The sequence below is a fragment of the Ahaetulla prasina genome, chromosome 17, assembly GCF_028640845.1.
Source record: "Ahaetulla prasina isolate Xishuangbanna chromosome 17, ASM2864084v1, whole genome shotgun sequence".
Classification (NCBI taxonomy): domain Eukaryota; kingdom Metazoa; phylum Chordata; class Lepidosauria; order Squamata; family Colubridae; genus Ahaetulla; species Ahaetulla prasina.
The window spans coordinates 940,476-967,926 of NC_080555.1; the positions used below are offsets into that span (position 1 = coordinate 940,476).

General features: G+C 43.3%; 3 protein-coding genes across 6 annotated transcripts; all 3 read left to right on the forward strand.

Moving 5' to 3' along the window:
- Positions 1–2,936: 2,936 nt before the first annotated feature.
- CTSK (cathepsin K) lies at positions 2,937–8,757 on the forward strand. Of its 3 annotated transcripts, none has more exons than XM_058160244.1 (8): positions 2,937–3,121; positions 3,971–4,109; positions 4,781–4,903; positions 5,724–5,879; positions 6,900–7,118; positions 7,534–7,699; positions 8,007–8,112; positions 8,401–8,757. In XM_058160244.1, exons 2-8 carry the CDS (start codon positions 3,972–3,974, stop codon positions 8,498–8,500), a joined length of 1,008 nt encoding a protein of 335 aa, XP_058016227.1. In that variant the 5' UTR covers positions 2,937–3,121; position 3,971; the 3' UTR covers positions 8,501–8,757. The 3 variants fall into 3 exon arrangements, with proteins under 3 accessions (XP_058016227.1, XP_058016228.1, XP_058016226.1); XM_058160245.1 differs by lacking the exon at positions 2,937–3,121 and adding an exon at positions 3,657–3,806; XM_058160243.1 differs by lacking the exon at positions 2,937–3,121 and adding an exon at positions 3,762–3,784.
- A 1,933-nt stretch (positions 8,758–10,690) lies between these two features.
- On the forward strand, positions 10,691–16,451 carry LOC131186545 (cathepsin S-like). Of its 2 annotated transcripts, none has more exons than XM_058160247.1 (8): positions 10,691–10,989; positions 12,099–12,231; positions 12,343–12,465; positions 12,697–12,849; positions 12,928–13,152; positions 14,219–14,306; positions 14,478–14,583; positions 15,175–16,451. In XM_058160247.1, the coding sequence occupies exons 1-8, from the start codon at positions 10,982–10,984 to the stop codon at positions 15,272–15,274; spliced, it is 936 nt and encodes a 311-aa protein (XP_058016230.1). In that variant the 5' UTR covers positions 10,691–10,981; the 3' UTR covers positions 15,275–16,451. The 2 variants fall into 2 exon arrangements, with proteins under 2 accessions (XP_058016230.1, XP_058016229.1); XM_058160246.1 differs by having other exon boundaries at positions 10,699–10,989; positions 14,141–14,306; positions 15,175–16,442.
- A 523-nt stretch (positions 16,452–16,974) lies between these two features.
- Positions 16,975–26,131, forward strand: HORMAD1 (HORMA domain containing 1). The gene is made up of 12 exons (XM_058160242.1): positions 16,975–17,911; positions 18,003–18,147; positions 19,218–19,281; positions 19,730–19,766; positions 19,972–19,998; positions 20,532–20,599; positions 21,513–21,658; positions 21,752–21,996; positions 22,145–22,211; positions 22,779–22,849; positions 23,302–23,385; positions 25,985–26,131. Exons 1-12 carry the CDS (start codon positions 17,879–17,881, stop codon positions 26,063–26,065), a joined length of 1,068 nt encoding a protein of 355 aa, XP_058016225.1. The 5' UTR covers positions 16,975–17,878; the 3' UTR covers positions 26,066–26,131.
- The last annotated feature ends 1,320 nt before the right edge of the window (positions 26,132–27,451 follow it).

Below are 27,451 nucleotides of genomic sequence, written 5' to 3' on the forward strand. Positions count from 1 at the left end.
ACAGGCTGCCGGCAGATTGCCAAACTCTTGTGTCCTTCCTTTCACCGTCGGAAGTAAAGGGCACAGATTGTCCCTAAATCAGGTTTTCCAGGCATTGTCGTGCAGATTTTATTTTCTTTTTTCATTCCAAAGAAAAGAATATTTTTCTCCTCCCTTCATGGAAAGCTTGTCAATTTCTCCCTCCCCGCCACTTCCCCCATACACCCAGAGAGTAAGGAGCAAACACGTTCTTGAAATGGACACAAGGAGGAACTGGGTGGCTCTTTTCAGGAAATCTGGGTGGACGAGGGCCGTAATCCTGCAGCTGACCTCTCCAGCATGAGCATGGCTCTGGATTAAAAAAGAGAACAAGGAAGTTCCTAGTCCTAGTTCCGTCCATTGGCAGTTAGCATGGGAGCTAAATTGGCTCCTCTCGTGTCCCTAACAATATGGTAGAGTGTTGCTGGATAGAAAGGTTTGACCAGCCTAGCAGGGCTAGTTTTTATTTTTCCAAGCTGAGGACATCATCTCCAGCTGTCTGTTCCTCCTCCTGCATCCAGCTAGCCAAACGTAACTTGCTGCAGCTTTGTGGCAACTTATAATTTTAAAGATAGACTGTGCTGCCTGCAGGAGCTTTCCTCCCTCCTGCCACAGGTAAATTTCTCCACCCTGTGCCATTGTCTCTTCCCGCTTGAAAGACTCTGGCAAACGGATGGGCCATTGCCACACTTCAGGAGTTTGGAGCTGGCACTTTGTAGGAAGCCTGTCTTGGCATCAGGAAGCTGGCAGACTCTGAAATGTATGGATGCTCTTAGTCTCTACAAAGTTTTAACTGCACGGTTTGCAAAAAAAGGAATTTACTTTTCATCAGCCAGGAAAGAAGAACCAAGTTACAGAAAAGTTGCACTGTTTGCATTTCCAGAAAGATGTGTGTGTTTGCGAGGAGGGTGGGGGGGATTAGTCATGTGATCAACTGCTCAGGATTAAATTCTCCATATGGGGGTTGTGAATGCAGATTCAGAAATCTAGTTGGAGACAGGCCTCCTTAGAAGAAGCAATTGCAATTTTGTGGGAATAGCTTGGGTGAACTAAGTCTTCGTCCCAGAACCGCATGACTCACTCACGTGCTTTTACTTAATTTTTTTTTCTTCCTCGTCATGGTTTTTTCCTTTTTTAAAAGATTTATCGGCTGCCTTAGTCATGGTAGGAAAAACAGCTCAGGATCCTGGGTCACCTTGAAAGCCAACAAGTCTTCTGTGCCTTCACACTTCAGGTTGCTCCATACAGGAGTGCAAATTGCTTTTCCGGGCGAAAGATTTAACACAGCTTCTTATACGTTGGAAGTGTCCGAGAGTGGCTAAAACTTTTCCAGATTTCTATGAGAAGTCTCCATCTTGGATCTTGTGGGAGTGATGAGGCTTAGTTAGGACAAAACCTGCTGAGATTTGATTGGAACAAAATGACTTTTTAATCAAGAGTTGCGGTTATCCAGAAGGAAAGAGCTGAACGTTTTTTTAAATCCACAAACCGGACTGTTAATCAGGTCTCCCATCATCACTTGGCAGTTAGAAGCCAAGAACATGATTTTAATGTTCTTGAATGTCATTGTTTCATTCCTTAACATCTAGACTCAAAATCCTGATCAAGACAGGTAAGACAAAACAGCCATGCAGGAAAAGAGCCAGCAAGCCACATCATGCCTTCTGTCAAAGCACTGACAATGATGCCTAAATTGGTAACACAACTATGCTTGGCACCTGCCTTGTGGTTTCAAAGTTTATTTCAAGATCCTGTTGGCAAATTAAAGCCGAGCCCTGAATCGCTTCTGCATTTTGTCCTGCACCTGGCGTGTCATGCCGCCAATTCACGCTCGCATGAGTTTCTAAAACGGCACAAGGGAACCAATCGCAACCAGCTTTCTTTGCCACTTGGCAAGAAATGAAATCGCTTTTGGTCGCAAGGATGGATGTTGTCAGGAGTTGTGAATACCCTTCTGCCTTGGTTGGGAATTTCTTCCCAGTCCCGGAGAAAAATATGAGAAATATACATTTCTGCAAGCGAAACTGAATGGAACTCTCTTGTCCTTCCAATTCTCGGAACTTGAGATGGTTAAATTAATCTGATTCAAAACCTGGGCAATGTGAGGCGGGGGAAACCCAGCCATTTCTGGGTTTCATTAATAAAAATCTGCATTCCAAGCAAAAGAAAGTCTTGGTTTTTATTCAGAAGAAGGTACCATAACTGATGGAGATTGGTGCACGGACCAGAAGGGGAAAAGGTGTTTTCCTGGCAACTTTTAGATCGAGAAGGAAATACTGGATCCTCCCATGTTATAAGGAGGAAATTATTGAGACGAGATCGGCCTTGAAGTATTTTGCAGAATATGGAAACATGTTCAAAAGCACTGCAAGTTTTAGAAGAGAAATGAAAGTAAAGTCCTTCCAATTTGGGCGAGAATTGGCTCGCTTTCTCAGCTCCTTCTCCTCCTCCTCGTCACTCCAGGCTACTTCAAAAATTGTGCCTAAATCAGGATTTGTTAGCTTGGGGTTAGCTGAGCCACAAAAGCTGAGAATCGGAACCTGATTTCAAAAATTCTGCAACTTTGCGAGACGATCTTGCAAGCTTGGGAAAAGGAATTTTGTAATGACTTCATTCTTTTATTTGTTAAAAGCTTCTTTCCATGTTTTTTATAATGGCCACGGGCCCCACAAACTTGCTTTTTATGGGGGAGCATCCGGCCAATTCTCCAGGGGGAGGTAGGTTTGGTGGTTCCTCTCTGCACATCAAAATCCCCTGGTGTGATTTTAGTCAGAGGATCATGTGAGGCAGCTGAGCCCTCCTCCCCAAAAGCCCCTCTTTCCCCCCCCCGCCCCTTCCCGGTTCCCCGCACAGGATGTCTGCCTCACTCACTGCCTTGCTCACCCGGCCGATTGGAGCATAAGTTGCATGAGATCAGTGCTGCAGATTTTCCATTGTCGGCTAGACTCTCCCCCCACTCCTCCCCAGCCGTATCACCATAAAAACAAACCAGGCAGCTGAGATTCTTCCTATTCTGAGTGGCTGCCCCAGGGAGATCCTCTCTTGCACAAGAGCTGGCCTTCGACTCTCTTATCTGCTGAGGAAACAGTGATTTCTGGGACAGGTAAGCCAAAGAGAGAGCATGAATTCCAGGTATGGGGTTTTTCTCGAGGGTGGGGGAGTGAGCAAACTTCCTTGCAGCCCTTCCTAAGTAAGCCAGATCCTCCACAAGGGAGCTGGGAAGAGGGATCCAGTGCTCGCTGTCTCAGCCTGATGGGAATCCTCACTGGATCCTCAAGTCCATTGGGGACACGGGTTCAGGCACAAAGTTATCCGATTCCCACCCCCCCAAACCAGCCTCTGCCTTTCAGCTGCCAAAGTTGCAGGACTTTTAAATGCTCGGAAAAAGAGGCGTAAATCAAAAGTTCAAAGGCTCTAAGGTTGCGTCCTTTGTGTGATGCCCCTGAACAAAAATTTCTCAACTCCTCATTTACCTCTGATTGCATCCAGAGGCCGTCCTGTTTTGCCACCGTTGGAGTTTTCATGCTTTTAGGGGGGGAGGAAAAAAACAACCAACTTTCACGTGACACTGGAAAACAGTTTTCCACCCTCCAAGGAAGGGTGAGGCGGGAGGAGCTATTTAATTCTTAAGTCAGGAAACAAGCCGCCTGTTTGTACACCAGATAAATTAGGAGAAGAAGGCTTCATTTTTGCTTCTAATTTGAGGTTTTAAGTTTCTCTTCGGCTTCCTGGGCAGACGGACGTCTGTTTTCCTGCAAATGGCGAAGTATCTCTAACAGGAACCAGCTGTGGGTCTCCTTTTGGAAGAAAGGATGGGGAGGGGGAACGAAGATTGGTGAGGGGTGGGAGGAGATTTCAAATGGGAACCGAATCCTTGGGGCTTGTCCAATAAACCCTCTGGCACAATCTCTGAGCTTTCCCATGGTGTGTCTGTCCTGTTTGATCCCCCCAGAATGTGGTCACTCGTCCTCCTGTTAGCCACGCTGTTGCCCGTGGCAAACGTGGCAGCCATGGAATCTTCTCTGGACAAAATGCTGGACTCTCAGTGGGAGCTTTGGAAGAAAATTCACCGGAAGGATTATAATGGCAAGGTAAGGGCCCGGAAGCTGCCCGACTCTCACCTGGGCGTGAAATCCATTTGCGCCAAATACAATCCTGCTGTGCCAACGGCTTCTTTGTGCCGCCTAAAAAAGCCAGCTGAGGGCAGCCTTCAGAGATCAGCTAAACAGCCCACTAGGCAGATTTAAATTTGTAACGCGAGCCTAATATCTTATCATTCAAGATGATGAGGACTAGACTCTTAGTTCCTTTTAAAGCTAAAGGCTGCAATGGAGTAGTAACTGCACTGCGGGCTAACAATCCAGGTAAAACTTTTAATGCCCCCTTGCTGGGCTGGGAAAGATCCTGTCTGAAATCTCAGGGGATCCCATGTGAGTAAGAAATCTGATTTATAGACCTGTCGGGTGAAGGAAAACTCTTCTGCAAAGTCTTACCCAATTCTACCTCCAGGGGTGCCATAGATCAAATCTGTTCCCAGGCTTATATTTCTGCCTCTGAAAACCGTAGCACAAATTCTTGAGTAAGCGAAATAAAATTTAGGGATTTCATCCTCATTTTTAAACAAGCAACCAGAACTTTGGGGCATAGAAATGCTCCCCATGTAACATTCAGGAATCCAGACCGAAAAACAAAACAAAAACATTTTGCCACGTGGATATCAGCTGAGTCTTTGAATCTAACTTTTGCTTGGGCATCTTAACAGATGGAAGAAATTCCCCGAAGGATCATATGGGAGAAAAACCTGAAATACATCAATACCCATAATTTGGAATTCTCCCTGGGAAGACACACGTTTGAGCTGGCCATGAACCACCTGGGGGACATGGTAAGATGCGACGGTTTCTCTGTTCGATAATCAAAATGGGATGTTTGCTCAATGATAACGATGCTGCGGATTTAAAATTGCGCCTTTGTGCTAGCTGGAAAAATCAAATTTTCTTTGCAGTTTTCTTCTCTATGCTAAAGAAACCAGGTTAACAAATGTACCAAAATGTCTTTGGGCAAATAACCCGAAGTGAGAATTGTTGTGCAATTCATTGACGTGGAAAATCCACAGAATTTCCCTATTTACTGGTTGCAATGCCTGAGCTAATTTTGAAGCAAATGCTGTATTTTTTTCCCCAACGCGTATTTGTGCTAATTTGGCATCGATGCCCAAGCTGTGACTCACATGACACATTAAAACTATATTTTCCATTTGGCCTTGGTGCATGTAATTATATTCTCTTATACATTTTGGCCTCCTAGGTTGCATTTTCTCTTTCTCTCTCAGAAAGTGTGCTCCTTGGGACATCCCCCTAATCTTCCAACCACAGAAAATGCATCAATAGAGTTGAAAGGGTCCTTGGAGATCTTCTAGTCCAACCCCTAGTCCATCGAAGAGACAACCACAATTCTAGACCTTGGCATGGTTTTAGGAATTCAGATGTGGGTGGTCTTGTCTGGTGGTCTTCTCTGCCTGGAGGCCTTCCAGTTGGCTGGGGATGATGGGACCTATGGAGGCTTAGGGAACAATTTGGAGAAGGTCGTTTTGTGGTCTCGGGTGTAAAAGCCATCATGAACTGGATTTTTATCAGAGATCAGAATCCCATATTCTGCTTAGCCATCTTCCCCTTTCTTTCTTTTCCTCTTTTTCCCGTCTTCAGACCAGCGAGGAGGTTGTTCAGAAGATGATGGGGCTTAAAGTCCCTCCGTCTCGTATCCAAAATAATGAGACTCTTTACATTCCTGACTGGGAGAAAAAAGTTCCAGATACTGTCGATTACCGGAAAAAGGGCTACGTAACCCCAGTCAAAAACCAGGTAAGGGCCCGGCTGGTCCTTTTCGTGGGCTGATGATTGTTCGATGGAGATCCTGTTGCATCTCTGTCAGGATATTATTCCCTTGTGTGTTTCACTCTTTTCGGTTGGTCCACTGATGCAGCTTCATTCATGCACCTTCCATCTCTGCGCTTCCCAAAGTTGGCTTTCTAAGGCGTTAAAAATCAGAATTTCATTCCCTTTTGGCAACCGAGAGATCTATTAGACCTTCCTCTGGTCCTCATAGGCGATCAGGAATGACAGGAAGGAAAAGGATCCAATGGCAGACAGAATCGGAGCATTAAGTACATTAAGTAGAACTGAAGTTAAATAAAAATAAAAAATAAAATTCCGATAATGGAAAGCTGTAATAGTGTGACTGTGATTTTAAAGGTTTTAGCCGGTTTAGCTCTGCCTGGTAAGGCCTGTTATTAAGAACACAAAGCCTGCAATTACTGCAGGTTCGAGCCCGGCCCAAGGTTGACTCAGCCTTCCATCCTTTATAAGGTAGGTAAAATGAGGACCCAGATTGTTGGGGGGGCAATAAGTTGACTTTGTAAATATATACAAATAGAATGAGACTATTGCCCTATACATTGTAAGCCGCCCTGAGTCTTCGGAGAAGGGCGGGGTATAAATGTAAACAAACAAACAAAAAAAAAAAAAGGTTAAAAATGTTGAATAAAAATATTAAATAAAATAAAAAAATAAAAAATAAAACTTCTAATAGAGCAAGCAGCTTAGGCAAGAGAGCGAAAGGAAGCCAGGGGTGTCTGATGAGGGATGGAAGAGCCAATTCTGAGATATTTAAAATTATTTATTCCTAGTCATTGAAAGAATAACATTTCACCAGCCTTTCAGAAAGGTTCCTGCTTTTTGCTTGGCTGCAGACCAGTAATCCAGGGGTGCTTGTGGAAAAAAATAAAATAAAATAAACCTGATAGACACGGACGCAGACACACAGCTGTGTCAAGATTTGGGGTTCGTTCCTCCTGTTTGGCAGCCGTTCTTCTCCCTTGGCAGGGCCAGTGTGGGTCTTGCTGGGCGTTCAGCTCGGTGGGCGCTCTGGAGGGGCAGCTGAAGAAGAAGACGGGCAAAGTGCTTAATCTGAGCCCCCAAAATCTCGTGGACTGTGTCACCAGCAACAGCGGCTGTGGTGGGGGCTACATGACCAACGCCTTTGAGTACGTGAGGGAGAACCGGGGAATCGATTCGGACGTCTCTTATCCCTACATCGGCCAGGTAGGGGCCTGCCTCCCATTTCAACTAGCATCCCCTTTCAGATGGCCTCTGGATAGGGGAGACTCCCCAAGTTGACTCACGGTCAGATAAAATACCCTAAATAATTTTGTGCCACCGAAATGGACAAAATACAGAGCCATTAAAATGCCGGTGGCGCCTTACCGTGGCAAATTGGAAAAACAATGGGGGTGTTTTGATTGAGACCGTCCACGTGCCAACGGTCATCTCAATTAATTTAATTAAATGGAGGAGTTGAGGAACTGGACAGAGTTTGGAGGGTGAGGAGATGGTTTTATTGGGAGAGGGAACCTGCTGATGGCAGGAGACCTGAAGAGATGGACTCGGCCTTGAAAGGATTTGGTTATAAAGGAAAGAAGATCTGATGTGGAAATCCACCCTCTTTCCTTCTCCGTAGGATGAAAATTGCATGTATAATCCTACCGGTAAGGCTGCCAAATGCCGTGGTTTCCGAGAGATCCCGGAGGGCAACGAGCGGGCTCTGAAAAGGGCCGTAGCCCGGATCGGCCCCGTTTCGGTGGGCATCGATGCCAGCTTGTCTTCCTTCCAGTTCTACAGCCGAGGTGAGTCGGGAAATAAGTCAGTTGTCAAGACTGGGGTTACATAGGGAAGCCATTCTGCCCACCTGGGACACGGGAAGTCACCTTGGGGTCTCCTTCTCTTGAATTAGCGGAGTGTTTTCTGTAATTGGACTCCCAAAACCTTCCCTGTCCTTCTGTGGATTTTAATTCATTGCTGTTAGAAAAATGTACCTTTTCACTCATCCTGGGACGTCAAGAGAAGCATTATCTCCCCATACCTCAAGGATCTGGCTGTCAAAAGGAAGTTGGTTTCTCCAAAATTGAAGGCTTCTCTTTCTGATTTTCTCAGGGGTGTATTACGATGAAAACTGCAATGCTGGTAACATCAATCACGCTGTCCTGGCAGTGGGTTATGGGAGTCAAAAAGGCACCAAGCACTGGATCGTGAAAAACAGGTATTGCTCAATTTACCCTCCATTTTATGCAATAAATACCTTCTGGTATAACAAACCCTGTATTTTGGGATAGATAACCATCAGAAAACCATAAATGCAACTTATGTTATATGTAATCATCATCATCATCATCATCTCCCCCAATTAAGGAAGAAAAATATACTGGAAAAGCTAGCTCTGGTCACAAATAAAAACTTCATAATCCAAATGTCACTTACCATCACAAAGCTGGATGACCAAATGGTAGCGATTTCAAAGTCTAACCTTTATTTTTCTTTCCATCCCCAGTTGGGGGGAAGAGTGGGGCGACAAAGGCTACATCCTCATGGCCAGGAATATGGAGAACGCCTGTGGAATTGCCAACTTAGCCAGCTTCCCAAAGATGTGAGCGACGGTGGCCAAACCTGGTGGCAGACCCTGGTCCTTCCTTGGCCGATGGCTGGATTCCCGAGCCGATGAGAGGGACACTGATACATAAAGGACCCATTTGGTTTCATAAGCAGTGCTGAGAGTGCATTAAAAATATTTAATCTTCCAGTTTTTTTAAAAAAATAAATTGTTGCTGCATTTTTTTTCCTTTGCAAAAGCTGGAGAACTGTCTTCCTAGGAGGCATAACTTTCAAATAGAAAAATCCAGATGGAAAACTTTGGTCTCGAAGTATTTTCTTGGCTTCTGAAGTAAGAACTGATGAAAAAAAATAGTAAAAATAAGCATTTTTGTAAGCCACCCAGAGTCACTGGAGTGAGTTTGATGGACTTCAACTCCAGCCACATGGGGAATTCTGGGAGTTGAAGTCCACAAGTCTTAAAGTTGAACAGCCCTGCCTTAAGCCGAGATTGTGTTCCTTCACTTCTTCACCACTTGGCAGAAATTTACTGCTGCAAATTGGATTGACTGGGCAGAGACAGCCTCTTAGCGCAACTGGATTGGTGTGTGTGCGTGTGCAGAACTGGGGTATCGGAACGCCACTGAATTCCTGGATCCCTGCTAGAGGTTGGGGTATCTGCAGAGAAAACCAGTGTTGGGTGGGGGGGGGGGTCACACTCCTGTTAGCAAGGAAAGAGAAAGCCTATTTCCCAAACGGGCTTCGGAAGTTGTGACCCGGAGAAGGAAAAATTACACACCCGCCTCCAATTGTACAAACCAGGAAGCTTTTCTCTGAAGAAGCGCATTATTCTTGCAAGCATCCAAATGAGGAAATGGATAAACAAATTCCTCCCCCCACCCCCGACCAGGAAAAATGAAACTCTACCCAGGTGTTAAAAAAAAAGAGCATTTGTGTGTGATGGTTCACTAAAATAAGATATTTTGGGTTACGCATGGCCCCCCTACAAATCCCTACATGACTAATAAATACACCTGGTTCAAGGAGGATATTCTTAAATGGTGCATTTGCCCATCCTGACAAGCTGTTCTCCGGAGGAAAGCATGATCCCCTCCCCTTGGTTTGGGGTTTTGCAGCTGGAGGGAGGATCTGGTTGCAAATTCTGTTCCTCCTTTCTGTTCCTTTTGGTAGTTGCCAGCTGCATCTCTTTGAGAAAAAGGAAGTTTGTGCATTTTCACTCACAGCCCCTTGTGCACAAAGGCCTGTGACCTCTGGGGTCTCCTTGCCTAAGCTAGCCAAGAGTGCGCCGAAAGTTGTAGCTTCGTAGCTCCTGTTTCAATTGTGCTGAAAGCATGGGGTGCTTGACCAACCGTTCTCCAGACCTCACAACAGCCGTTGGCTTCAAGCCTCTGGGCTACACTGTCCACATCCCAGCAACTAAGGCTCAGTTGCCTATGGGCTCAAGTTATCCATGAACTCTTGAGGGCAGCTGACCCAATAAATCATGATTGGTTAGGTTCACCCCACACATGCACACACCCAGAGGTAAGCCATGACTTACAAACACGGGATCCGAGTCCAGAAAGTAATCAAAAGAATATCCAGAATAATTGACTTGGAAGGGAGCTTAGAGGTCTTCTAGTCCAACCCCTGCTCAAGAAGGAAACCCTATGCCAGTTCAGACAAATGGTTGTCCAGTGTCTTCTTAAAAACCTCCAGTGCTGGAGCATTTACAGCTTCTGGAAGCAAGCTAGAAGTGATCAATTGTTCTCACTGCCAGGAAATTTCTCCTTAATTCTAGGTTGCTTCTCTCCTTGATAAGTTTCCATCTGTTGCTTCTTGCTCTGCCTTCAGGTGCTTTGGAGAATAGGTTGACCCCCTCTTCTTTGGAGCAGCCCCTCAAGATATTGGAACAGTGCTATCATGTCACCCTTAGTTCTTCTTTTCATCAAACTAGACATACTCAGTTCCTGCAATCCTTCTTCCTGCAAGTTTTAGCCTCCAGTTCCCTAGCTTTAAGGCTAGCTGGGATGGGCCTATTCTAAGTTAAAGTCCACACATCTTACCAAGGTCACACTCCTCAGACAATAAGGAGACCCAGAGAGGGGAACATTGTGTGTGTTCATGTTTGCCCACGAGCAGCCAAGCTTTTCAACAGGAAATCAACCCTCTCCATGCAAGCCCATCATCCTGGTCTTTCTGGGCAAAAACTCAGGCTCAATGTGGCGTTCTTCCAACCTTCATCCCCTTAAAGGATGAGCAAAAAACCTGGTAAAACCCAGCAAGGAAAAACAGAGAAGATCATTTTTGGTTTGGCTGAAAGTGAAAATCACAGTCCATTTCCTTGTTTGGGGCAGGCTCACGTGACAAGGGTAATAAATTGATTGTCTCCTGTTGGCACCGGCATTGGGCGGCTGCTGCTTTGGTGAGCGGCTGTGTTCGGCTACGGAGTTAGCAAACAATTGGCAGAAAAGAGAAAATTATTCTCTGAGGGGGGTCAGATATTGGATGAGTACAATTTGGAAAAGTCTGCCAGCTGAAAGATGTTCAGGTAGGTAGAAGGCCATCTTCTTCCATGCAACACTTTATTTGAGCAGGGTGAGAAAATCAGTTTTTTTGTCAAAGGAGATTTGCAAGAATGTTAACTTTTAGTTTTGAATCTGGATAATGCTGGGTATCTTTTTATTGGGGTTCGTATCTAACAAGTAAGAAACAAGGAATTTACTACCAAACCTGGATCTGACAGGAACTTACAGCCATGACACTTTGACGGACTAATTACTTTCTTCCTGTTTTGAGTGTATTTGTTTAGCAAAAATTAAATATGAGCCGAGTCTTCATTAGCAAAGGTGTGTTTGGTTTAAGAAATTGGAGATACAAAGGAGATCTATCTCCTTGATTCTTTGCATGTTTTCCAAGCAGCCTAATTCAAAATGATATCCTCCAATTTCATACCAGACTTGACAGAAATGTGATGGGTAAGGAACTTTTCACATCATTAAAATATTTATTTGAGATACAACCTCTCCAACTTCCAGTGAGTGTTTAACTTACTGCTTGCTTTAATTTTGGAAGCTGCCTGGAGTCCCTGTGAGTGAGTTGGGAGGCCGTATAAATGTTCTTAACAAATAAATGAAATAGTGCTTTATCTTCCTTGCATTGTGAGCAAACTCAGTAATGTAACTGAAAGTGGGGCAATATGTTGCCTAGTGGACTTCGCTATTTCTTTGTAAAGAAGCGAAGCAAGATTCCTTTGAGAGTATCCTGCATTTGGTAAAGTGCATTTAGGAGTCGATTTATCGGAGTGGGATAGGGAGATTGCACAATGTCTCCAGTAATTTGATCACAATGGACATTAGGTATTGTGGCTTCAAAATTGTACAAACTTCTGACTGAACACCCTTGCTGCATTGTGCGAAGAAACGTTCTTACAGGAGCATAAATAGTCAGCATTTCAACTATATCAATGGGCTTCCTTCTTGACTTGCTAGTAATTGAGCAAAGAGAGTTAAACAATAGTTTCTCTGGCGTGCCCTGACTTGAAGAAATCCAGAGTGATCATTGTTACGATTCATAAATGCAAGGCAGTCTTCTCTCAAGCTCATGTTGTCGTTCCAAATTTGAGTGGTTCTCTTAGTTCATAATCCTATATTTCAACAGGATGGAGAGACACGTTTGGTTGATGGCCTTTTGTGTTATTGTCGCGTCTGCACCCCAGTGGCGCAGGGACCCCAAGCTGAACAAGTACTGGGAATTATGGAAAAAGAAATACGGTAAAGAGTACCAAAATAAGGTAAGAGGGCTCCACAGTAGCTCCTGGAGTTAAAAATAAAAGAAGTACATATTTTTTTTTATAAGCAAGGTCTTCTCGTCCGCTAATGGTGACTTCTGCTTTAATTCTCAGAATCAAGAAGAGCTGCGTCGAATGACTTGGGAAAAGAACGTACAATTTATCGCGCTGCACAATCTCGAATATTCGCTGGGCTTGCATTCTTATGAACTTGGGATGAATAACTTAGGAGATATGGTTAGCTATGTTGATTTATTTAATGGATATTTAAACGGTACTGCCACGCTTTGGGAAAAAAATGTGGATGGTGAAGATTAAAGAGTACAGCAGGTTGAATTTTTTTAGGGAGCAGGGAGTTGGACTAGAAGACCTCCAAGGTTCCTTCCAACTCATTTATTCTGTTGTTCTACTATTCTGTTATTTCTTCTTTTGGCTAAATTAATGCATGTATTTCTGATCTTTCCACAGACCAATGAGGAAGTGTCATTGCTCCTGACCGGCTTGAAGATCCCATCCTGGTGGAACCGAAATTCCACATCGCATAAATCCATCGTAGGCATCAGCATTCCTGACTCCATAGACTGGAAGGCCAAAGGATATGTCACAAATGTTAAAGACCAGGTGAGAAGGACTTTTAAACATCAATCAGTCTGTTCAGGATATTTTTGTGCAACTGATTTTGACCATTTTGTCTTTCAGTATTCATGTGGCGCTTGCTGGGCCTTCAGTGCGGTTGGCGCCCTGGAAGCTCAATTAAAACGCAAGACTGGAAAACTGGTGTCGCTTAGCTCACAGAATCTTGTTGATTGCTCCAATTTCTATGGGAACCATGGCTGTAATGGAGGTTACATGCCTGCTGCTTTCCAGTATATCATAGATAATAAAGGAATCAACTCCGAGGCTACCTATCCATATAAGGCCAAGGTTTGTATGGTTATTGTTGCAGAAAATTGCTTACAAATTGTGTGCAAACTTGCTGTGAATTGGGGTGTCCAATCTTAAAAATTTTAAGATTTGTGGACTTCAATTCCCAGAATTCAGGGAGTTGAACTTGAAGTCCACAGATCTTAAAGTTACCAAGGTTGGACAATCCTGGTTTAAATTCTGTCTCTCTTTGATCTTCTTTCATGATAGTTTGCAAAGCATGGGGAATGTTGTAATTAAACCTTCACATTTAATCATTTACCTGACTTCCTCGACGGAGGTTGCAATCCTACGCACAGCAACATAAATAAGCCCTTGCTACTTGTTCCAAACTTAATTTATAGGATTGTGCCGTAAGATCCATTTGGGCTTCTGTGTAATTATCCCACTTTAAGAAAAAGAAAAGGAATAATTCAGAATGAATGGCTGCTCCAACTTAAAAGATATATATATTTGTTTCATTTGCATCAAATGAGCATTATCAAGGTGGCACCTGCACCTTTTGAAGCAACGAAAGAGGTGACTATGTCATGGAATTAAATTATATTGCAATGAATCAACCATTAATTATAAGCAGTGATCTTTTAACATATTTTCTCAATCCTGATCACTGCTATAAAAATTGCATGCTTTTCATTTATCCCTCATCATGCTTTTGCTGACCAAACTGAGGCGGAGAAATGCTTATCGTGAGTCCAGACCCATTTATTTTACTTTAATTAAAACCTTGTTTTTTTCAAGACACCCAATGCAACATCCATTTATTGAGGTTGGGCTGAGTCCCAAGCCATAAATTTTAGCACCTCCCAAAGGTGTTGGCCTCACCTACAACATGAAGGAGGCTGGGGTTTTAAAATCCAGAGAAATTATTTATTTAAGGTTATTTAAGAAATAAGCCAGAGGGAAAAGCACTGAGATTGAGCGGGGCACAAATCTGTGGGTTTACTCAGGTGGAAAACTAGTTTGGACTTTTTCCTGTTTCCCACAGGATGGGCTATGTCATTATAATCCCGCTGCACGAGCTGCTACCTGTTCTAAATATATCTTGCTTCCTTCTGGTAATGAGACTTACCTTCAGGATGCTGTAGCCAAGATTGGACCAGTGTCAGTGGCCATCAATGCAAACCAGCCAACATTCTTTCTGTATAAGCAAGGTGAGGTCTTAACATTCACACACACATACATACACACACACACAGAGACCCAGAAGGAAATGTGTCTGCATATATGTTGATCTGTTAAATGAAAAAGATTTGGTTTTGTGAGCTTGGGATCCTGGGTTCCCAATAAACATTTTCAAGTGATTTCAACTTTTTCCCAAATAGGAGTTTATAATGATGCCAGATGCACCAGTCAGCATTTGAATCATGCCGTCCTTGTGGTTGGATACGGAAAGGAGAATGGCATGGATTACTGGCTTGTGAAGAACAGGTATGCCAGCCCTTGGGCAGTTTCAGGGGCTAAACCAGGATTAATAATCTGGCATAGTTATTTTAAGATGCTTTGGTCTTAAATATAAACACAGCATTCTTTTCTTACAAGGAGAAATCCTGCCTAGGATTTAATTTAGGGACAGTTGAAGAATTAGTAGCTTCTGTCAGTTTGCAAAGGTACAGGAGGGAAATTATGCATGATGTCTGATCCATTTTTATGCAAGAAAAAATGAATTGTAAATGGATTGAAGTGATGGATAATTTTGCAAATCTCTTGATTTATAAGCCATATTCATGGCTTCTCAAGCAAAAAAAGGAGACCCAAATTATTAGATATATTCTCTCTTAGTATGTTGTGAGGATGCAGCTTGCAAGGGGCCACCACTCTTTTGTACCAGCATCTTTGACTAGTTTTGTCCCTTGTCAATCAAAGCATCTAATTTTTCAGACACCAAAGAAATCTTGTATAATTTGAGAAATATCAGTGGCATTCGCAACCCACAACACTGCATCCTCATTTAGACTCCTTACTTAAGAAAGCTCCTTCCTAAAGCATATGTTCATTATTTTCCTCTTTTTATTCCAACAGCTGGGGAATCAATTTTGGCCATGAAGGCTATATTAAAATTGCCAGAAATCAAGGGAATCGCTGCGGAATCGCCAGCTACTGCTCGTATCCATTAATTTAGATGGCATCTCCAGTTTGCAGTGGATATTTTCTTCGCTTGAGAAGCCCTATTAGGCAGCTAATCTTAGCCTTTAAATATATAAAAATCTAACTGTTGCATTTGGGAAGAGCGATTGATCGCCAAAACCCAGATCTTCCATTTGGCTCCACCTGGTAGATCTGAGACAAGCAGCCCAAATGAGGGTTTATCTGGGTTTAGTTTGGAATTTGCTAACGATCCCTGGGGCACTGCCAGGCTTAATCGGTTAATCAGGTAATGTCTGCCAATCTGCTTTGAACAAGCAAAGAGCACTGGGTAATTGTCAGGGATTTCCATTTCGGGCCACCTGAAAACGAGATGGAGTAAAAACAGTGTCCAGAATCTACATTCATGAATGTAAAGCAAAATCTTCTTTAAAGTTCGGCTATTTGCAAGACAGTTTCTCACCTGGAAAGAGTCAAATGCATACAAGTTGAACTTCGGACTCATTTAACATGAGGAAGAAAAGAACATTTTCACTGCTTGGAGCCATTGCATGGAATATGACATTAGAAACAAGCAGTCTTAGGGCTGGAAGGGATCTTGGAGGTCATTTAGTCTAACCTTCTGCCCAGGACAGGAGACCATATACTATTCCGAACAAATGGTTGTCCAATCTTCTTTTGAAAACCTCCAGCAATGGAGATTTTTTTCTTCTTGCAACATATGCTAGATCCTTTCTGAACCTGGTTGAAACATAATTCCAAATGTATTTAACCTTGGCCTCTATTAAAGATTATTAAAGGCAATGCATGTTCAAGAATCATGGTTTAGTATGATGTGATAATCCAGTTGCCGTGCTTTGTTGATTGAATGGTGGTTTAATGTTGGTATGTTGTCCCTTTGACCAAAGAAAGGAAGAAAAAAGGATAGAGAATACAAGGGTTAGAAAAAAGCATCATTCTACCCTAGCCCTGAAAAAGATGGCGCATTAACTATTACACCCCCCCATCATGAATGATGGGTATTGTAGTCGCACCATGATTCTTCCCCCTCCTCCCTTCCTTGACCTGGGAGAAGGCAGGCTTTCAATAACCCATCCTTCTCTGTCCATTGAACATGCTGATTTGGGGTGGAGATGGGGTTTGTAGTCCCAACCCATCTAGAAGGGGACAGCTGGCCAAAGTTGACTTCTGGTTTTTAAGGATGCTTTTAAAATTGCCCTTAAACCTTCATATTAAAAGTCACGTATATGAACAGAATGAGTTTAACTAATAAATAAACACATGTATTAATTATAAATGCTGGCGATGGGTGGCCAAAATCTTTAAATCTTTAAATAATAATAAAAAATTTTAAAGACATGTTTAAACCTCATCATCAGAGGCTATATCTATTTCTATATATCTATATCTATATCTATATATCTATATCTATCTATCTATCTATCTATCTATCTATCTATCTATCTATCTATCTATAATTTTTTATAACAAATGAGGAGATTCCAATTTAGAAGAGAATCCCCAAGAGGGAGTGAATGATGTCATAGGCACGTGATGTCATCCTGCATGACGTCATTGGGCAGGGCTCCAATCAGCAGCCACGCCTGCTTTGAAAAAAGGCGGGGAAAGCCAGGGGGTGGGGGTGGGGGCAACTGTTGGGCTGCCTGAGGAAAAAAAGGCGGGAAAGGCGAAAACGCGCCTCGTGTTTGAGGGAGAGAGCAGCCCAAGGCGGCCATTTTCTCCCCTCATGGTGGGCCTTCTCTCCCCTTTCCCAATGTCCTTTTGGTTGTTGTTTTTAGAAAATGCACAATAATAGGTGTTAACGTATTGTAGTTCCTCTCAGCAGTGTTTCTAGTCTGTGCCATGGGGGCTCCAGATCCCTTTTACCAGGCAATCCAATTTCTCCTCCCCTGCATCGGCCATGATTGCTGGCTGTGAGGAGAATGGCTGGTTCTGGCTCCCTTTGCATCCAGTGGCTCTTGATTGCCATCTTGAACCTTTGTGTGGAACAAGATGGCGAAGACGAACCTTGGTTCCCCCTCGAGGGCCAAGCTTTCTCTTTATCTTAGGAATGGAAGGGCAGCAAAAATGGAGGATAGCTAGGAGGGTCTGGTAGATTGACTTATCATCCTCCACTAGCTGGCTTTTCCCAATATGGCAGCCACTTTGAGGTCCTGAGGGGGGGGGGAAAGATGGTGGACTGTGCAATTCTCCATACTTTGGGAAACTGTGGCATCTCCACAACAATAAATCTTGACACATCTATTCCAGGAACACTTAATTGCTCCCATCAAAACTGGTTCTTCCTGAAGGCCACCTTCCCCAACCTGTTTAGCCATCCTGGTTTGGCAACTAGAATGATGGCTTAGGGTAGAGGTCTCCAAAATGGCAATTTTCAGACCTGGGGACTTCAAGTCCCAGAATTCCCATGCTGGCTGGGGAATTCTGGGAGTTGAAGTCCACAAGCCTTAAAGTTACCAAGATTGGACATCCTTGGCTTAGGGCATTGTGGGAAGGCAGCCATAAACACACCCCTAGCTGGACCATTTCCCCTTATTCTTCCCCTTAACAACCCAGGACTAATCAATCCTTTTATTTATTTTTATTAACAGAGGATTGCAATATCCCGTTAGAAAAGGACATGGCAACTTTGCAGAAGCAAAGGAATTCTCTGGTAGGCTTGAGGCGCCTGAAGACAGATCCCATCCAGGATTGAAATCTAGGATCGTTTGGCCCGCAAGATAAAGGATTTCTTTCTTTTCCAGACTGCGGCCATATTCCCCACCAAAATTGCAACCGAACAGCAATCCCTCATCTTGGTGAAGCGGCTGCTGGCCATCTCCGTCTCCTGCATCACCTATCTCAGGGGCATTTTGCCCGAATCTGCCTATGGGACAAGATATTTAGATGGTAATGCCCTTTCTATGGATTTGGGGCAAAAAGAAGGAGAAATCCTGATGGAAAAGGGTTTTGGAAGGATGTGGAGAAACTTGAAGGCTCCAAGAGAGAAGATGGACCTTTGAGAAGAAGCCCGTCTCCACCATCGATCATCCCACACACTCCTTGGAGAGTCCTTTCTCAGAAAAAAAAATGCATTTAAATGCATGCAAGAAAATATATAAAGTAGTGGTGTCCAAGTTTGGCAACTTTAAGGCCTGTGGACTTCAATTCCCAGAATTCCCCAGCCAGCCATGCATGTGGACTTTTGGACTTCAACTCCCAGAATTCCCTAGCCCTGGCATGGCTGGCTGGGGAATTCTGGGAATTGAAGTCCACAGGTCTTAAAGTTGCCAAGCTGATATAAAGGGATAGGTTGGTTTGCAAAGGAATCAGTCATGCTCAAGTAATAACATTGAAATGTTTTTTAAAAAATATTGCATATGAAAGTGAAAAAGTGTCCTGCCTGGGCAGGGGGTTGGACTAGAAGACCTCCAAGGTCCCTTCCAACTCTGTTGTTGTTGTTGTTATTGTTGTTGTTGTTGTTGTTATTATTATTATTATTATTATTATTATTATTATTATTATTATTATTATTATATAAGTTACTTTAAAATTGTCTAAAGTAACTAGTGTGAACTTTTTTGCTAGGCTGGCGAACAACAGGAAGTTAAAATAACCAAAACCTTTCTGGGGGTGGGAGGGAAGGGAGGTTTTGTTTCTTATGGAGCAATTATTAAAAAAACAGTTCCATTTTCAAGACTTTGGGGTGTAGGGCTATTGGCATATTTTGCATGGAAAGATTTGGATCTTTGAATCTCCTAATCAGGGAGATTTTGGATATGCATGATGTCATACAGATGACATCATTTCCCTGCACAATGACATCACAAGGGTGATGTCATTGGCCTCTCCCCCCCCCCCGACAGCCATCAAATGAGGCAAGTGAGACTTACAATTCAGTTTTCATAGAAATAAAATATTTTAGATCAGCCAGTCAAAAGTTTAATTGCAATTAATGCTGGTGGTTTGTGTCTTTCAAGATCTCTGCGTGAAGATCCTAAAAGAGGATAAAAAATGCCCTGGGTCCAGCCAGCTCGTGAAATGGTATGTCTTATACCATTTGCAGTTTCCAGCACCTTTGTGTCCTGTGGCAGGGTTGGCCAGCAGAAAATGAATGATGCTTTTGCAAATTTACATGTTTTCCTGATTCGTCTTATTTAACCAAGGAGATGAATGTATTGGACAGCAAAGTCGCTGGTATTTGGGCAGTGTACAAATTAAATAAGTCTCGGGGATGATGTATTGTAAAAGAAACATGTTTTCAATTAAATTAATGTTATGCTTCATGCATAAGTATATAAATTGGCTTTCTTAACCAAACCCACTGGTAAACAGTCATGAATACTATATGGAATACTATATATATGGAAAAAATTGCATAATCTGGCACCACTGCATGTTTTTTGTTTCCATTAATACACTTAAAGTGTATTTTCAGTTCATGCATGCAAAAGCTAAGCTTAAAGCCTCAATCTTACTTAATTTTTTGCAGGATGCTAGGATGTTACGATGCCCTGCAGAAAAAATATGTAAGTCGGCATTTTGTCTCTAATGGGCCACAGTTTTACAAATATGAAAACCCTTCTAATATCAATTTCTTTCTTGCTTGTCTTTTAAACAGCTCAGATTAATCGTCTTAGCAGTAAGTTTAGCAAACATATATTCCATATATGGAAATAAAGGTTTCCTTTCTCTTTGCTTGATTTTCATTTTGTTGTTTATCACTGAATACAGGTCTACACCAACCAGGAGGATCCCCAGGTATGTCTTCCATGTAATTTCTTACAAACTTTGTGATTGGATGCTTTGATTTGGATCAAAACTTCTATTAAAATTCTTATAAAGGAATTTATTACAAAGAACATTTTGATAAAGGTGGATACTTAAAGCTTTGCATGCAATCTAACATCAAGATAATAGGAACCATCAGAACTGGAGCTAGAAAGAAATGAGTTAGCTCTTTTGTTCTTGGGGAACAAAATAGTTTTTTTCCTTATAAAAAATACTTTCCTTGACATAGAAAATAACAAAGCTATAACCCACTAGGTGTCACCCTACCTCTGTATTATATTATTGTAAACATACTGAAGACTGGTTCCCCCCACCTCCTTACAGTTTTAGTTGGACCATTAAGAAACCACCTACTGTTTGATTTTTTGTGTGTAAAATGCTGTTTCCCAAATTTATCTTATGCACGAGGCTTTGAAATTTGTTTCTTGGCATTGCAAAATAGATTTGATCCTGTCATTCCGCTCCCTGAGTGCTAGATAAATAACTGCTGCATTTTGTATTAGACGGTTACAGAATGTTACCAGTTTAAGTTCAAATACACAGACAAAGGACCTTCAATGGATTTCAGAAGGTATGCCTTTATCTTTCTCTCATCATCAAAGAACTCCAGTAAAATATTTTTCTAGCTATTTGTCCCAGTAAAATGTGGAGAAATATATGCTTTGATTTTGGAACCTGAACATTAATCCGGGTGTGCTTGTTGACAAGGAAAATGTATATTTGTTTCATAACAATTGCTCATTAAGAATGAACTTGTTACAAAGTCTAAATAGGGTTGTTGCAACAAATATTATAAAAAACATCTTTGACCACCTCCGAAATTCTGCAGAAATACAAAAATTTCAAACATAGTCTTCCCTTCTAGAATTAAGAAGACCCCTAACTCATCATGCAAGAATGAATGAAGCCCAGGATTTTATTTCCAGAGGCAGCCTCGCCCCCTCGTCCTACTCCCCACAATTGGTATTCATGCTCATGTGCCCTTTGACCTTTTAGGTCTCGTCCAGCCTTCCTGGTTTGTCCTGCCTGATAGATTTATTTTCCGTGATGAATCTGACTAATTCCCTTTTAAAGCTACTTAAGCAAGTGGAAAGAACAACACCACAATCTATGGAGTAATTGTCATAAATTAGTTTGTGGCATTCTGTGAAAACATTCTGCCTTCGGTGTGTGCTGCTGAATCAGGTTGTGTTCACCACACAACCCTATGTACCATCTCCATATCTTGCACACTTTTACAAACGTCTCTGTTTGTGTTTAATTTCCCTAACCCTCCTGGTCAAGAACTGTTGCGCTGCCCTTGCTATGCTCTCTTTGGGGTAACACTTGTCTGCAGACACAGCTGGCTGCAAAGGAATGACTTGGATAGAGCTGAGTTTACAGATTTGGGAAAGAAGCTAAAGCTTCAGGATCCTCCTTTTTAGGGGAGGTGATGAACTTATTTGGCCTTGTAACACAAAACTCCGGCTACTTTGTGCTTTTAGTCAGCAGAGTCAATCAAGCATCACATGTGCTGATACTAAGAAAGCAAGTATCCTGCTCATCCGGAAGATTTATATCCTGATGCAAAACTTGGGCCCATTGCCTGATAACGTCTGCCTGACAATGAAGCTGTTTTATTATGATGAAGGTATCTTTAAAATCTTAATACCATCTAATAAGGAACACAGGTCAAACTAATCAACATGTCTCATGTCAGAACGTGGATTATTTTCCCCCCCAGTTACGCCGCCTGACTACCAGCCCCCTGGATTCAAAGAGGGTGACTGTGAAGGGATGGCCTTTGAGGGGGAGCCGATGTACCTCAATGTTGGGGAGGTTCCTACCCCTTTTCATATGCTGAAAGTGAAAGTGACCACTGAGAAGGACCGCATGGAGCGTGTGGACAAAGCCATCCTAAAGGAGGATGCCAGCCTTGCTTCCCTGCAGGGCTGGCACCTTCAGGAAGACCAGCATCAGAAAATGGATGTAAGAGTGTTGGGATTTATTTGTATGCTTGAAGGAATCTGTTTTATGTTATGCTGTGGGTCACAATAACATCACTTGCATTTGCCCATCTTCAAAATAATCAAAACAATTCTGTTGGAAGACATTCTTGTTTGTGTACTTTACACAGGAAGATTTTGTGCCGGAAAATAAAACAGGAGGGCAGAAGAATGCAAGCAGGATGCTACACCCTGAAGGTACACATGCCATAGGATTTTTTTTCTATATCAAAATAACAGGGCATTCATCTAAGTTGCCTTGATTTTTCTGGGAATCAGATGAAGTTGTGAACTCAATGCTTTTAATGTGAATCGTGTATGTTTTGAAAAATAAGCATGAGATTTAAAAAGATGACTGCAAAACAAATACTCAAAGACCTCTTTTCACCTCCAGAAAGATGATACAAATCTTATGGGTTAAATTCTGCCCCCATGAAAAGTCCTTCTGACTGGAAAGCATTTTGCTTACATTTCATTGTAATTTGTTTGTTTTATTGAATTTATATAGTTGTCTTTCTCATGCATGTAAACCCTGGGTGCTGCAAATTGAGTTGGGACCAAATGCGGATAGAGTCATATTTAGCTACTTTGCTACTCTTGGGAAATGGGAGAGGAACAACTGTTCCCAACACAGCCTTTCAGCCCTGCTTCCTGCACAGAGAGCAGTGTGATTCCTTTTGCCTAATTTTGAAAATGTATTAAGGCAGTTCAAAAGTTTAATTATCGTTCATTTGGTTTTCTGATGAATTGCATAATCCTTTACAGAACCAAGCCTAATTTGCACAGAGGAAGAGAAAATCACAGAACACCTGAGCTGCCCCATCCGTAATTCTAAGGTACAAAGCTCCGTTTTCTTTCCCAACATCCCTGTTCTCCCCACGGGATAAAAGAAGAAAACCGGTTCAGCTACTTGAGTGCAGGAACGTGCTGCTTACCCCAGTTCCAGCCTGTGCCATTATGAATTTATTTCCCCAACCATGCCATGTTGGGATAGCTTCTCAACTCCCAATTAATTTAATTTTGTTTCATTTGCTGCGTGGCAAATGATTCTTAAAGCCCAAAACGTCAGATGGCCCAACAGAAGCTTATGAACAAAACTGTATTTAGAGTTCAAGGCTCAACTTGAAGTTGACGATTGTATTGCAAAGGTGAGAGAAAGCCAAACATCTGTCATGCCTGTTCCTAAGTAGATTGTGGTACATAACTCTTAAGCCTGAAAAAAGCAGAAATGTGGTCTCTTAAACTTGGCTACTAGCCAGTAACCATTTGGTTGTTTAACCCTTTTTAGGTGGATCATTTAATAAGCAAGACATCAGAACTTGAAGTCACCGAGAGCAGAACCCGAAGCGGAAAAAAATTTCAGCAAAACATAGTAAGCAGTTTATTTTTAAACATCCATTCTTTTAAAAGATCAGACTGAGAGACATGCAGGCATGACAGCATCAATTGTTAGTACTAACTGTTCTTAATTTGTTCTCCTAAATTTGAATTACTTTCCTGGTACCTCCATTGTTATAGGAACAGTAACAAAATGGAGATACCAGGAAAGTAATTAAAATTTATGTTTGTTGTTAATGAAAATATTAATTCCTACTACAAATTTTCTTGCAACCAATGATCTTATTTTATCCTCCCACCGATCTTTTCTTGTGAATGTCTTAAGACCACATGCTAAATCATAGACTTTTAGACTGACTTTAAATTTGGACAGCTAGGATCCAAGACGGGAAATCTGAGCATAGCTAGGTAGCAGCCCTGAATGTCTCTTCTGGTCTTCACACCAGCTGTTTAATAAAAAAACATGAAGTCAAATCAGTCCCAGGAAGGCTTCCAGCTCTCATTCTTGATTGTCCACAAGGTGAAGAGAAAACGGTGCTGATTAAGAGATTAAATGACTGGAGTGAAAGCCGGTTTGGGTGGGTGGGTGGGCTTTATAAAAACTCCCACCCTGAATTCCCAGTTTCCAGGAGAAAGTGTTCCAGAAAGAACCTTTAGGTCAGTCTGAATCTTTGCAGATCCTCCCATCCATCATACAAAGTGCTACTAAAAAAACAACAACAACCCTCTTTGCACCAGCCAAATGCCTGATTGATATAAAATTGTCCACCTATAAGCATTGTGGGAAAGATTCTGCCAGAATCAGCAACTTAAGAAGTGCCCTTTAGCATGTACAGCAGGGGAAGTAAATCACATGTCATCAGGACCAAGCTACGGCTTGCCCTTACTGTCGCCACTCTTAGAGAGCCCTTCATTAATTTTTTAGCACGAGCTGAGGAAGAGTAACAGCCTGCAGATGCCTCGCGAGCGTCTTAATAGCCGTCTGCAGGCTTTTCTTCTAGAGTAACAGTTCCTCTGTCTCTGTCAAGGGTGCCGTGGAAAACACAAAGCAGAGACCATCCAAGGGTGCCGAAGCCCAGAAGAGAAGGAGCTCAGAACTGGATAAGTCTGTAAGTGCTTCTGTGCTGCACTTAGACCTCCCTCCTTTCTTCAAGCAGAATAAATAGAAAGTTTGACCTCTTGAAAGGGAGGTGGCCCGTGGGACAATAGAGGTTCACTGCTGCCCATCCATTTAACGTCTCTGCACATTTGCCTTGCAGTTCTTTACTCGCACTTGCTCCCGTGTAAACTATGCCTTGGACTGTAGCCGCAGTCAGAAATGCACTCTACAAAATAAGCGAGCAAAATCGGAGCTGCATTTCAACTAGCAAATCCAACTAGCTAGAGATGTGACAAACTTAAAGTCTTGCAACTGAGCACAGCTCCGCTTCTGCTTGAAGCTCTGGAGCCATCTCGGAATATTGTTCTGGGGTGAACAGCCACACATTTGTGCATGTAACAGGTGTGACACAAAAGGTAGCCAGGCCTTCTTAGGAGCCTCCTGGTGTCTCTTTTTTGGCCGTGTAAAGTTTGGGACTGATACTCTGACAATTCCCTCTTCTACAACTATTTGTTTTTGTAATAGAATGATCTGCATTTTGCGTACTAATAAATTTCCCCACCTCTCTCAGTCCCTCACTGATGGAGGATCAACCTATTTTGGATAGCGGTATCCACCTTATTACTTATATTCCCAGGCACTTCCTGCAACATTAGTGAGGCTTAATTCTCAATCAAATCCACATCCATTCACAGAAACGATACCCTAAATCTTAAACAGGTTTGCTGGAGACGGCCAATCTTGCATTTTTCTGCCGAACCCTCCATTTAATCTCCATCGATGTTTTTATTGACGTTGTGCCACATTCTTCATGTTTACCGAAGAATAAGTCCCCTAAAGTTCAGCCGCGCTTGCATGATGTGAAAGGCAGGCCGGATTGCAGCTAAATACATCTTTTTTCCCCTCCCTTTTTTGCAGTGGTGCCTGAGAATTTACAGGCCTTTTCTCATCACCTCCAGCCTAAGTAAAGAATTACATGTTCCGGCACTTCCCTTGTATAAATGAGTGGCTGTTAATGCTCGTGGCGCTTTCAGGTCTAATGGCAACCAGGGCACACACAAAAAAGAAGTAATAGAACATATTGGCTGGAATATATTAGCTCCAAAGGGAAGCGGAGTTGCGACTGCAGTTGTGATTGTGTATTAAATGGGCAAACATTTCCCCGGTTGTTGCTTGGGCGCCCCGTCCTCTGCAAAGGGGAAGCAGAGTTTAAAAATTCATATTTGATTTCACTTCATTAAACCTCAGAGACAAAGGTTTGTCTGTCAGGAGCATCAAGACTTTCCCTTAAAGCAAGAGAGGAGTATTAGGTTTGTTTGCCGCCCTGAGTTATTTATCAAAATAATAAAGGTGGGATAATAAATAAATGAATAAAAATAAATAAAAAAACCATCTGCGGACCTGCTCCGCTCAGCAATTCAGCCAAGACCAAAGAGTTTATTTGCAATCAGTGAAAAGAGAACGAGGAGGAAGAGGAAACAAAATTATATTCTGCAGGAGGTGCATCTCTTTTTGGCTTTTTCCCCCCTTCCAGGTTTATCCTCTGGATTTCTCTTCTAGCCAAGACCTCAGCCCCAAACGGAAGAAAATTAGCCAGCCCAAGGAGGAGTTCTAGGCAGCCGCTTCTCCGTGTTCTTTTCCTTCTCGCTTTGGATGCTTTAAAGAATTCGTTTTAAAAAGATTAAAGCCACTGAAATTGATGGGGCTCCTGTTTTTATTTTATTTAAAAGACGGTCAGGCCTTCTTGGGGAGAGATCCGGGGGCGCGCATCCCACCCACCAGCCTGGGGGCGGAGGGGGGGGAAAGGGGTTACTGGTGGTCCTCGACTTATGACCACAATTGAGCCCATCATTTTTGCCACTGAGTGAGTCAGTTGCCAAGCGGTTGAATTTTGATCACATGATCACAGGGATGCCACGACGGCAACAGAGTGAAAAACGGTCCCTTGTTTTCAGTGTGGTTGTAACTTCGGACGGTCGCTAGAGGAACTGTCGTAAGTCGAGGTCTTTGCTGCCTTGTCCCAAAAAGGGGCGCAACGCCCGGGATTTAGGGCCCCTCCGTGCCACGAGGGCCCCGTTTGGTCTCACAAAGCCATGCGGGGAGTGGAGGAAAAATCTGCCCCCAAGAGGCGGGGGGACCAGCTAAGCGGCCAGGAAGGGGTCTTGGGGGTCCCTCTGTGTGTGTGTGTGTGGGGGGAGGTTTCCCCCAGAGAAAGCCCCTTCCGGAAGCCCCTCCCCCACCTGGGCCTTCCCCCCCTTTTTCCCCCTCACCTGCCAGGGGGTGAGTGGAGGCCCCCCCCCGCCCCTGCGCCCCCCCCTCGCCCCCACACGCTCAGACGGGGAATCAGGGCCTGTCGGGCACCTCTGGAGGGAGAGACCCAGCTGGCCAAGCCAGGGTTTAATCAGGGTCTGTTGAGTGCAAGGACGCCTCCCCCACCCCCTCACTAGGCCCTGGGCTCCACTCCCAGCCCTCAGGGACCCAGGCCTGCCCTTTCCTGGGCCAGGGTCTCCCTCGCAGGCTGTGTGTGTGTGTGTGTGTAGTGGGGGGGAGAGAAGGGGGGTCTCCTCAGCCTTTTTTATAGGCCCTCAGGGGAGGTCAAGAATAAAAAAGTCCCTTCAGAAACAGATTTATTTATTTATATATTTTATTTATTTATTTATTTATTGTTTGTGTTTATTCATGTTTTAAGCTCCCTCACCTCACGGGGGAGCACTCTGCCGCCTCCCCCCCCCTTGAGTTTTCCTCAGTCGTGCCGGCCAGGCCAAAATAAAAAAAGCCACTCTCCGCGCCCCCATTGGCCGCCGCGTCCGTCAATCAGGCGGGCTGATCCCACCCGCCTCCCGGACTATCCATCCTGCCCACTTGGCAACTTTGCGAGTAGCCGGGGTGGGGGGGAAGGGGAGGGGGAGGGAGAGGGAAGCCCCGCCTCCCCCAGCAGTCGATTGGCGGTTTTGGCGGCTGCCTCTGCTCCCATTGGCCCCCGGCGCGACTACCGGGATAC

Coding starts and splice junctions, on each gene's coding strand:
- CTSK (XM_058160243.1), top strand. Junction 4,110..4,780: donor GGAAGGATTATAATGGCAAG/GTAAGGGCCCGG, acceptor GCATCTTAACAG/ATGGAAGAAATTCCCCGAAG. Junction 7,119..7,533: donor CTTATCCCTACATCGGCCAG/GTAGGGGCCTGC, acceptor CCTTCTCCGTAG/GATGAAAATTGCATGTATAA.
- LOC131186545 (XM_058160246.1), top strand. Junction 12,850..12,927: donor TCACAAATGTTAAAGACCAG/GTGAGAAGGACT, acceptor TTTGTCTTTCAG/TATTCATGTGGCGCTTGCTG. Junction 14,307..14,477: donor ATTCTTTCTGTATAAGCAAG/GTGAGGTCTTAA, acceptor TTTCCCAAATAG/GAGTTTATAATGATGCCAGA.
- HORMAD1 (XM_058160242.1), top strand. CDS start 17,879: ATGGCAACTTTGCAGAAGCAAAGGAATTCTCTG. Junction 19,282..19,729: donor TCCAGCCAGCTCGTGAAATG/GTATGTCTTATA, acceptor AATTTTTTGCAG/GATGCTAGGATGTTACGATG. Junction 20,600..21,512: donor CCTTCAATGGATTTCAGAAG/GTATGCCTTTAT, acceptor TTGTGCTTTTAG/TCAGCAGAGTCAATCAAGCA.